Here is a 12,544-nt window from a genome sequence, read left to right as displayed (position 1 = left end):
TATATATATATTGCCTTACTGATAAACAGGAACAGTGCATCTTTCTTCTAAAATACAGATCTTCCACAGATTTTTCGAAGACTATTGCTAATAACTTTGGTTATTTCCCCACCCCATTGTTTTTATGCTCAAAATATTACCATTCATTGATAAATTTCAAAAATTCCTTCTGAAACATTAAAATTAGGGAAACTATTGTCAACATTAACTCTATCTAATATAAAATTTCTGCCCTCACTAACCATTAAACTCCATTAAGAAAACATTTTACAACTGAACAATAGTATTTTTTAAATTTACTCATTGCTTAAAACTGAAAAACCAAAAAGTTGTGTCGTGACGGCTGACTACCCGTTGGGCTTAAATAACCCTTCATATCTACAGGAATAGTACTCAGTAGAACCGAGTTACCATCCTGCATAACCCAGTGGCTTGCTACCCACTGGTCTTGCATTCCTCCTTCTTACCTATAGGAACAGTACCCTGTAGGACTAGGTCACCATCCTTAGAGAACTTAAGGGTGGTACCCGTAAGTCTCATCCTATTTATTTACCTCCAGTCAACTACCTGACCTAAGTAAAAACGCATTGTTAAGGCCTTCTGGCCAAGAGTACGAGAATACAAAAGAATTCATCCAGTTCAACCTCCAGAAAGGACCTATGTCATGGATTCCACAAGCAAGGAAAGAAGGACATACAAATAATATCAAAATGTCTCTTGCACAGCCATTTATTCAATAGCTAAAATTTAGGTAGGCACCACTTAAAATCGCACCAGCTAATGGCTAGCATAAATCAAGACGAGCTCAATTCAAGACCAAGACGTAAAACTGATACACTAAATACATTCTAAGAAGATTGCAAGAAAGAACCGTACTAACACCGCCTTACTCTTCAAGAACAAAACTACAGGCCAGCTTACTCTTATCGAGACGCCCCTATATCCCTGCTATCAGTCCACATAAGTCAGCGCAGAACTCCATCGGACTTAGGTATATAAGGTGGAAGGAACAATATCCACTATGAAGTTTTCCTAGATGTGAATGTAATTTGCAATGAATCTCTTCACTGGACCTCAATCAGAGCTGATAAAGGCAAAATAATATTTAAAGCGGACCCCTTCCACTAGTATATGCTACAAAAGCCCAACATTGAGACGTCCTGCCAAGCTGCGACACGCAGGTCACAACAGGCGCAACGCGATGCTTCAAATCAGACAAGTGTCACACCAACTGCCCACTTACTAAAGGCTCCAATAAGCGCAACGGTGCTTCAACCCAAACAAGAATCATGCCGACTAGCGTCACATGGCAATGACTGGTGCAGGATATGCTTTGAGACAAACTAACCAAAGAAAATACCACTACACAACTTCACTTAGTTATGACAGGCACCTAGGATGCTTCAACTATACCCTCAGCAGAACACCAAGTCATCCAGCCAACTTGCATCTTATGGCACAAACAATGGCTGTTGATGTTCTCCACAAATTACCTTACTGAGACAAACTTACCAGCATACCCAAGGAAAATCTAAATCAACAGTTCGTGAACCAACTTGAAGAACACATCCGAACTCCAATATTTTCACCCAGACACACTACTTTATTCTGACTTAGATGAATCCAAATGCAAGAGAAATCACCTTGGGCTCTGCATCATGGAATAATTAAATTATACATTATAAATCAATTTACGGTTTCAGGAGGTCCTTAAACCTTGCTGGTAGGGCTTCAGTTGCCCTCCTCTCCACTTTTCATATCATTGGCAGTAAAAGATAAACAATCTAGGTTGAATTATCTTCCATGCCTGATTCATTTAGATTTCTGTTTTAGAGGGATAAAAAAAAAATAAATAAAAAAATACTAAATAATCTTCCTCTTCTAGCCAAGGGGAGACCTGCAGTATGGTGGCAAATGAGTAGTAAGTAAGTACTATTCTAAAACAAGCCAAGTCCATTTTCAAATTTTTTTTTTTTTTTTTTCATTAAATAGTTTTGCTACTGGTTTATCATGAGGTAAAATAATTTATGCAAAACAGCTAAATTACATTTTATTTTATTATTTAAAAAAAGTATCCTTTAACCTTTTGATGGCCTGGTACCAAAACTGCTTATTGAAAAAATAATTCAAAAATTGATTTGGCTAGTTTTGAAGATTCTGGATCTTAAATAATTGGTTTGGTGTATGGTAAATTCTTAAATATGTTTTTTTTTTTTTTTTTTTTTCACAAATTCAGTCTTGGGTTCTTTCTCAAAGTATAAATGCAGCAGTAAAAAAATCTAGAAAATAAATATTTTTAAACTGGAAGATTGATAGTTGACAGTATGTAACATATTGTAGGAAGGTAGTCTGAGTGGTGGTCAATAAAGATACAAAATAGTGAAAACTATTTATTTTTAACGAATGTTTCATCCCAATTTGTAGGACTTGATTAGGGCTGAATCCTGGAGATTTCTTAGTAAATTAGAAATCATAAGTCATCATAAATCATGAATAAGTTTCTTAGAAATCCTTAGGATCCCTGCAAAGTGGGGTCAAATGTTGGTTATCAATAAATAGTTTTTTCCTAATTTATACCTTTATTGACTGCCACCCGGACAATCTTCCTACAAAATATAATTTTAAATAAATGTATGCATATCTTATATGTTTTTTTACAATATGATGTTATAATGCAGCAAGTATATTTGCTGTTTGTATGCTCCATAAGCAAGTTAAGAAGCTCTTAAGATTTTTTACCATAGATTTAATTAATAAGTGAGTGATACAGGAGGGTTAGTCTTCTTGTTAATTCAGGTCAGTCACACATTGGTTAGTTTAATGAACCAGGATTGTCAATTGAGGATTTAATATTTTTGGTTTTTATTTTTTTACTCATATATTCTTAAGGTTATAATTACACTGCAATCTTTATTTGTTGACAAACAGGTGTGGGAGAAATACAAATATAAATTAAGTGTCATACCTTTACAAATATAACATTAATTTCAATAGTCCTCTTAAATCTATGGAATTGATAGTCAAGAAGATCACACATAACTTTGCGTTCCTTTTTTTTTCCCTCAAGGAACCAGTGAATTGGTACAGGTCTAATAGTCTAATATTATAAAAAGAGAAAGACTAGATAATAGGAGTTATTAGATCGTTGTTACTGCAATAAGTTTATTACAATTCCTAATTTGTTGTTGCTCAAAATTTTATGTCTAGATCTTCTAAAATTAGTTAGGGCTAAACACAGGTTGAACAAGGGAGGTTGAATTCTTATATAAATTACTTTTTATAAAATAATTAATGATAAATTAAAAAATTGTGAGTTTGTTAAGAAAAAGATGTTTTATCAACACACATAGTTCTTAACAGATTAAATGATTAAATGTAGGCACAAGGAAGAATCATTTACCAAAAATATTTTCTATTTCAGCAATTAATTAAATGTTGTTCAGTTTTTATTAACATATTCATTTTAAACATTTTATTTCTGTAATGAAGAGTTTAAAAATAAAAAAAGGAGACCCTGGAATTGGTAAGGCTGATGGAATTATAAATAATTTTTCCTGTTATTTTGATGATTGTGGATGATGATTAATAATAGTAACCTTATAGACCAGAAATATTAAAGTTATTTAAAATTTAGCTTCTTAAATAAAATAAAATTAGCATTTAGATTATTAATCAATCAACTAAGTTAGAATTTAGTTATAGATAATTAAAATGTAATTGATAATTATGTATCACGAAATAGTCTTCATAATCTGTATGCAGTGTTACATCTAGTATTTCTTTTATCTTTAAGTATATATGAGCCTGTGAAAATGAAAATAAAGTAATTAATTTTTTATTTATCACGAAAAAATGAATTTTTTTGTGAATCTACTTAAATGATATTGGTTATTACTTGTACATCATCTAAGAATGTAGTAAGAACTTGAATAATATATAATCACTTTGCTTGAATAGTGGCACATCTGCAAAAAAAGTTTTGATTTTATTTGGAATTGGACGTATTCTAAAGATGGTACAGTAGATTGTGATTACTTTCTTACTGAGTTTGTCCTTCAGACTTTCCTACAGCTATTAGAGTTGTTACAAATTAACTCAAGTATATAGTACAGTCTATGGAACACAAAGTATATATAGTACAATCTAGGATATCAAGTATATAGTACAATCTATGGAACACACTCAAACACAAAATAAAAATAAAACTTTTTTTGTCAGATGAACCACTATTCAAGCAAAGCAGTAATATGTAGAATATACAAATATCATTCAAGTACATTTAAAAAAAATAATCCACAATAAATTCAAAGTGACTTATGCTGCTTTTATTCTCATATGTTGGCATAACAGCTATAATAAACAAATAGACATTTTCAATTAATCAAACTAAGAAATTTGAACCAATAAAAATGATGGAAATTTAACTAAATTTTTCGTGTGTTTATTAAGAATATTTTTAATAGTTTTTAATTAAATTGTATCATATTCTAAACAGAATTAACTAGACATAAATTTTTGTGCCACAAATATACACATAAATTTATTTATAATCAGGTATACCATTTAATTAGCTATATAACAGGTAAAGTTTGAGTGCTAAACTCAGAGTAATGGCTACACAGAATATTTAGACTTTAATACGCAATAATTGGTCAGGTTTGAACATAACAATCCAAACCAATTTTCAAATAATATTATTTACAAAATAAATCATAATCAGTCCTGTTCAAATTCAAACAGGACCTTTCCCATTTATAATACATAGTGAAGGAATGCTGCTCTACAACAAATTACTCCCTTTGTTATATAACAAATATAATTACATTTAAAATGTCATCCTTAACATATACAGAATATGTATCATATTGTTATAAACTATATATAATTAACAGTTATGTACATAACAATAACATAACAAATGGCTTGAATAGTGGAAAACAAAATCTTTTCAGCATTAATTCCTTAAATATTAAATAAAATTAAATACAAAATAATAAAACAGTTGTCGAAGTTTAATAAATGTGTAAGAAACACATACATTTCTATGAAATAATGGAAGTTGGAAGACAAACCAAAAATTTAGTCTTGACTCTGACAGAGATTCATCATAAAAATACATAAATATGTAATTGAATTATATTTTACCAACTAATTAAAATTTATGATTAGTTACAACAGGTTCAGTGCTTTGGATGATGTTTCTAAAGTGTAAGTAGTTAAATATTTTTCTTAAAAACTAATTTTTAAAAAATTGCCTATAGATTATCAATGAGAATTCAAAACTTTACTTTAAAGAAAAAAATATGTACATGAACATTTGGCTTTACATATTTTCAAATAATGATGTATTTAGTACAAACATTTTTTTGTTTGTTGACAAAAAAAATAATGTAATGTCCTTCAACAAAAGTTAAGATTCTTGCTTTTTGATATATGAATTATTATAATTTTAAAAACATTTAATTGAGAAAGGGAAATGAAAAACAAAATATTATCCAATTATTTTAAAAATATAATTAGATAATATCTGTAAAGAAATCAGAAGGCTAATGTACCAATACAAATTAAAGTATTCCACGTTTTCAAAATTGTTATTTAAACAAAAAAAATAATTTCATGTCCTTCAACAAAAGTTAAGATCCTTGCTTTTAGATATATGAATTATTATAATTTCTAAATTTTAAAAACCTGTGCTATGGTTACTACCATGTAAAATATTATACCCATTAACTTTGTAATTATTTTTAATAACCAGATTATTTTAATTATATGGTACAACTAATATTATTTATATGGTTTAAATTTCTGATTAGAAAAATAATAAGGAGTAAACCCATAAGAATGAAATGATCTGAGATCTATTACGATTTTTAGTTCAATGACATTTGGAAAAATACAACTGATGAGTTTTCTCTTTTTAATTTCTATCAATAACAAAATGATCTCAACTCTATAAGCAATTTTCTTTTATTAAACTATAGTTCAATACTTGTACATGCATAAAATCTACTACTAATTGTATTGTTTTTGTTTTTAATTTTTTTTTAACATGTATTCACAACCAGCAATAATTATAAACTTAAAAAAAAAGCAATAAAACTTATCTAGAAAGAACAAGAACAAATAAAATAAATATTAATATTAAAATGAGTAAATCTTTCAAGATTCTCTATCAAATTAAGTCTTATTAAATGTGTATTTCAATTAAAACAAAAAAAAAAGAAGGGAAATTAATTCCTTGATATTAAAAATTATAGGCCAAAAAGTCTTTTACATTTTCTTTTCATTTATCCATTCTTGAATAGTGAAACTTCTGTACAGAGAGAGATTGAGTTTTAAACTAAATAATATATAACTTCTCTTCATTCATTGACAAGGATTCTTTTATATTGGGTTTATATGATTCTTTAAAATTACAATATAAAATCAATTTTAAATTAGCCAAATTTTAAAAAATAACAGTACATGCATATTGTTAGTTATCTAATGAAATACCTTTTATACCCTAAATTCAAGAAGATTTTTTGAACATACACCTTGGTTTTTTATGGCTATTTCAAACAATAAGTGTGATCTTGAAAATATTTGTTTATTTCAAAACCTGTTCATTTGAATAGTTTTACTTCTTTTTTTTTCTTTTTTTTTTTTTTAATTCTGAAATTGGAAAGTTTTCATTATATTGAGGATAAATCCTATAAATTGTTATTGCATTAGATAAATTTACTCTAAAAATAGACAAATGATTGAAAAAGATCACATATCGGTTGCCTTTCTTACATTGTTTGCTTTCTTGCTTAATCTCCAATGAAATCTGTAACAATGAAGTTCAGTCAGAAAGCATTAAGTTAAGTTTTTTCTTAGTAATAGAATATATGTTTTTAAAAATAATAAATTACCAGCTACTTCTTCTACAGGTGAAGGTTGGTCATCATTATCTGATGAATCTCGTCGGCTGGACCTTGAGTTCTGTTTAGATAGTGACTAAAACATTAAATCAAATCAGCATGTTAGAATGTGAGTGCTCTTTATAATTTGTGAAAACAAAAATAGATATTTTCAGTACCAAATGTCTGTTGTATAAATAATGTTTGATTAGAATTATTTAACACCGGGGAAATAGTTTTTAATAATAAATTATTTGACATAAATTCAGAAAAAAATGGGTAAAATGACCTCCCTCTATTTTTTCTTTCTGAATAATTTCAAATAAAAGTTGCTTTGAACTATTGGCTCTTAAGAAAAAATAAATACAGACATTGAATACATATACACCGGATATCTGATATTATGACATATTGATTACAGTGTCAAATATGTGGACATGTGATTATGAGGGCTTGTTGGACCAAATGATTAGTTAAAATGATAATCATTTATAGTGACCAGATATGCCTGGTCCCTTGAAGGTCGTTATAAATTATATCCAGTGTATAAGGATGGCCGATAGTTGAAAAGGCGATAAAATGGTATTAAAAGGAAGCTAGAGACTTCAGATAGACATGGGTATGGAAGTAGCACTAATAATAAAGAATTTTTGAAAAAAAGGATTCCTATTATAAATAAAATGTACTAGTTGGTAAACTGAGTTATTGTACGAGGGTGGTTTGAAAAGTTCTCGGAATGTACTAGAATGAAGTGTGTTACCTTGGTGGAACTGCTTTTATTTTACTGCCGTGACACCCATCTTGCGGATAATTTTTTCATTCCCAATTCTTCGGTTAAAATGTGATATACCCGTTCAGAGGACATCCTTACAGCTTCAGCAATCTTACGCACTTTCAGTCGACGATCCTTCATGACTTTTTTATGCACTTTTGCGATAAATTCTGGGGTCGTAGCACTTTTTGGCCGTCCACAACGTGGATCACCATCTGAGCTCTCCCGACCAAATTTAAACTCGCTGGTCGACTTGGCAACAGTTGAATATGAAGGAGCAGATTCCCCCAGTGTGTTCTGAAAGTCGGCATGAATTTCCTTTGCTTTCATACCTTTCTTTAAAAAGTACTTAATCACTACTCGAATCTCAGTGTTTTCCATTGTCACAAATCACTACGCATAAAACAACTACAAAGACTCGTCACTACCATTCACGCCACCTGTTCACTCACAAAGGTTGTGTGATTATTGTGCGGGAACCTGATCCCGAGAACTTTTAAAACCACCCTCGTATAACAGGAGTGAGGAAACATAAGGCCATGGAAAACTACAATCCTGTTTTTTATGTCCAGTTTTAAGTCACATGATTGATGTATAAATTGTACCATAGGCTGTGCTTACTTTGTGACAAGCCTACTAGCTTTAGCACAGTCTGCAGGTACTTTGCCAGTGGGGAAAGTAATTCCAGTTTGTGGTGCTATTTGTTCTTCAGAGTAGATATTCACTCATTTGTTCCCAATAGGTTCTATTACATTATTTTTCGTGGAGATTATTTGTTTCAACTCCAGGGAGTGACAGTTGACTTCAGTAGACTTTTAGCTTAGGGACAATGTGCTTCGCCCTTAATTGACCAATCTGTTCTCTTCATATTCATTTTAAAATTTAATCTTCATTTTCCAAAAAATGTGCCCCCGTCTGGGGTGGTATTTTTATAAAATCGTATCCACATCAAATGTGCTTATATTAAATAATTATTTTTAAAATCTTAATTATTTAATAATAATCTAAAAAAACTATAATAAGTACTGAAACAAGTTCTTACCTGAAAAAGTCTCCGAGATCTAGGAGGAGATCTTTTGTTCCACAAGGCTTCGAGTTGGTCAAAATGCTGAGATTGAGCTAAAGCAGCCTGTTCAGGTCCAAGACCCTAAAAGTATTATTTTCATTAGAGTTGAATTGTTACCATGAATTGAGGTGCAAATTTTTTAAAAGGCATCAGCGTTAGATATAGATTTTGACTAATCCACAAAAAACTATCCTAATACTGCAATTTGGATACTTGAAAAATTCAAAATTTATAAATTATTCTATGATTAAACTCTTTATATTATAATAAGAATTCATTTTACCTTTAGGGAGTCAAATTTAAGAAAAAGTATAAACAGATAATTTGGAATAGCAACTTTTCAAAAATAGACAATTTAATGTAATTTAAATACTATAACTGGTATTATTGACCAGTACCCTAATGAACAAAGTTAAGAGGATTGACCATGAATAGTAGCTTAATAAACATATCAGCCATAAAACTGGTTACTCATTGAAGTGATTGGTAATACTTTTTAATGATTTTTTTTTTAGAAATAGGGAAGAATAATCCAACTTAAAAAAAAGTTATTGTTTAAAATTTCTTATTAACATAAACTTAAATGCTACAGTTATTTGCAATTTGAATGGGTAAATGGAAATAGGAAAGCTTTTAGAAATGTAGTAGAAATTTCAAACTTCATCATACCAGAGCTTGACCTACAGGATTTGCTGATCACAGCTTAAAGATGTTTAGCTACCTACTGGTAGCTTAATATTACTTATTATTATATTATATAGATACATACATGCATAAATATATATAATTATATAATACATATATAATATTAATATTACTATATTAAGAAGTTATTGTAGAAGAAGTGGATTATCGCTTTAAATTTTGGAAAGGCTTTTTGGAAGACTTTATTTGGTCTTTGTAATACTCATGTATATAGTTTATCTTTAAAGCCATTTTTGGCATGTATTTCTATAACACATTATTATTATTATTATTAAGAAAACTAAAATAAATGTTATTTTATAGTAATAGCTTATCTATAAAATAATTAAGAACAAATAAAAATATGTGCTATTACCTGTGATCCCATTGTTTCTTTACTGTGAGGAATTTTGGATATTTCCTCCATACTAGCTGATACAGAGAATCTTCTTTTTAACCTTTCATCCACAGCTGCTTTCATTATTGAACTTGTTAGGTGACCATATTTCCTCTGCCATGTGTATGTGTCCAATGACACCTCCTTCTTCAATAACCTCCTCATAGGGCGTTTCGGTGCATTTGGTCTTAAATCTAATATGAATACTTAATTAATAAATTACAATGTTATAGAAGGTATTATACCAAGCTAAAAGAATTCAATTTAAAAATAAAAATGCTATTAACCCTTATAATTAGATTTTTATTCACTTCTAGTTTCAATGAATGATTACTAATAAATGAGTTTTCTGAAAGAGGTTAATTTGAGAATTGTTTTAGAAAAGCAAGTGTTTCTCTCAGGAGAATTTAAATGAGTTAGTAAACAGTTATTAAGAAAATACCCTACCTTCAACTTCCTTGGCAGGAGCAACATAGACAGGCATCTTTACAAATGTAGCTGGTGTGTTATGCAAACAAATTATTGGAAGATGTTTGCTTTCAAGAAGATGAACTCCTATTCTTGTTGCATCAGTTGACATGACAAAATCCAGAATTGGTAAATGCAATTGAAGAGAAGAGAGTGGAACACCTTTTTTTGCATCCCATACAATTATTCTTTTGTCTTCAGAACCTAGAAATGAACAGCTTAATACAGCAATTGATTTTATTTTTTAATTAAATGTGCTTCTATACACAAATTATAGGGATGCTTGGAGTGGACACATCATCCAAACACAGGAAGATGTTTGCACATCGTTACCAGATGGTTAAAGATGATAATTTTGATAGTTGTATTGATTTACATCTCAAAACCACAAAAATGGTAATAAATTAAAATTTATTTACATTTTTCTCAAAACACATAATTTGCTTGAATCTCTTTTTAGAAGCTAACTCAGTTTAGTTAAATTTTATTTTCACATAAAATTTCACGTCAAAGAATGGTTGAAAGTAAAAATACTTTCAACCACAAAGTAAAAAATAAAAATTTATTGGGAGGTAATGGAAAATAATATTTAACAGTAAATACAAAGTTTTTTTTTCAGAGATGGGAAAAGAAGATTCCTTATTAGTGATTACTTTCTTAATGTTGATATAAAATAAATTCAAATACTTTTTTGTTAAATATAACATCTAATTCTGATGGAAAAAATTTACTTGTGATCCTGCTTAGAGTAATCAAGAAGGTATGGTTCACTGATGGAAGGAATTCAGTTTAAACAGTCATAATGATTTGCCTTAACATTAAAATGATTTATTGAATGAAATTTATTTCTAAGAGGCAAATGGTGAAGATGGCATGATGTTGGTAGACGTTCAATAAAACTGACACAGTACTATTTTTTGTGAATTAATTGTAAGAATATATTATTACAAAATATATAAATATAAATATAATACGACTTTATTAAAAATCAATCAATATTTTAAATAAAAAAATATCTATTTCATTCGATTTATTATGGGAACTGATTTATTAAAACTGAATTCTATTTACTTTAAGAAAAAGGCAAGATGCTATAGACCTTTCTATTATGGTATGCTAGATGGAATTAAGAATAAAAAAGTAATAACGAAATTCAACACTTTTATATCTTCTACATAGGTAACAGGTTTGACACTTTACTTATGCTCGGTGGTGGCATAAAGCTTAATCAATTAAAGCCTTTTCTTCTTTAAATAATATTTCATCACAGAGACATAAATTTGTACCTGAGACTGCAATAGATCCATCACCAGCTAATTTAACACAAGTCACATATCCTAAGTGTCCTTGTAATAAATGGAGATCATCACCAGTTTCCATATCCCAAACAATGACATTAGCATCTCTAGAACCTGAAACGACTATTGACTTGTTTGTAATTGCTACAGCTGCACATGTAACCTGATCTGTGTGACCAACCAAAACCTAAAGTTAAAGAAAAATTTAATAATCTCAAAATAATAATAAAGATAAAAAATAACAGTAATTAGAGGAAATTTCATTATATTCAAATTCCATGAATAACAAAATTCTGATATAAAAATAAACAGATTGAGTATAACACTATTTAATAAATTTTAATTCAGATTTTTTTTTTATAATTTAATTATTGTTATTTACAACTGTATAAAAATATATGCAACAAGTAAATTTGCTGTAGGTGACATGGTGACATGATACAAACATTTGGAGAATCTACCCATTGATAGAACTCTAATAACATTTCTAGAGGATAAGATCTCGAGGCCATCTTTTTTTCAGATGCCTAGGAGGATTATTAGGTAATGATGAAGAATTTGGGAATCATTTTGATTATGGATAATTTCCATGGGTCAGGAAAATAAGAGGATCTGAGTACAGCATTGTAGGTCTAGGTGAGGAATAGAACAGATTTTCGAGGAAGATGTTTTAGAATATGGGATGTAATTAGGTCATAACTGGGAGCTTTGCGGGAAGGTAACTTCTGAATGATGTTGGATATCTCTGAAGGATGAAATACTTTAGGAGATTTTTGGATGGCAAAGATTATTGGATGGCAGGCCAACGATTTGCTGCACAGGTGATGCAGAAGTTAAGGAATGAGGAGAGAGATAGGCGAACCAGAAGATAGCCTAAAACAATGAGGCGGCACTCAGCCAATCACCCCCATGATGTAATGCCTAACGGCGGTCCCGTGGAGGGTAAGGAACAGGTGTAGGGCGGTGGTTTTAGTG

General features: G+C 29.7%; 1 protein-coding gene and 1 long non-coding RNA gene across 4 annotated transcripts in view; one reads left to right on the top strand and one right to left on the bottom strand.

The window, feature by feature from the left end:
- LOC106681563 (uncharacterized) overlaps positions 1-12,544 on the top strand; it is a 39,041-nt gene that overhangs the window by 20,353 nt on the left and 6,144 nt on the right. For 2 of the 3 annotated variants that reach the window (XR_010845099.1, XR_001343270.2), the window contains one exon: positions 6,915-7,014. This is a non-coding gene — a long non-coding RNA (uncharacterized lncRNA). Of the gene's footprint in view, positions 1-5,169; positions 5,209-6,914; positions 7,015-12,544 lie in introns of all 3 variants that reach the window. The other variant, XR_010845100.1, reaches the window with a different exon arrangement.
- Positions 2,880-12,544, bottom strand: part of LOC106681561 (protein qui-1) — a gene marked incomplete at its 5' end in the record, with an annotated part of 249,924 nt that continues 240,259 nt past the window's right edge. Inside the window, 6 exon segments of the mRNA XM_014421920.3 lie at positions 2,880-6,811; positions 6,897-6,981; positions 8,699-8,803; positions 9,783-9,997; positions 10,251-10,475; positions 11,558-11,756. Coding sequence (XP_014277406.3) covers positions 6,795-6,811; positions 6,897-6,981; positions 8,699-8,803; positions 9,783-9,997; positions 10,251-10,475; positions 11,558-11,756 — 846 coding nt within the window.

Source organism: Halyomorpha halys, unplaced genomic scaffold (genome assembly GCF_000696795.3).
Source record: "Halyomorpha halys isolate HHAL.00 unplaced genomic scaffold, Hhal_1.1 Scaffold348.1, whole genome shotgun sequence".
Lineage (NCBI taxonomy): Eukaryota > Metazoa > Arthropoda > Insecta > Hemiptera > Pentatomidae > Halyomorpha > Halyomorpha halys.
Note: the sequence above shows the minus strand (reverse complement) of the source record. Positions and strands in the feature narration are given on the sequence as shown.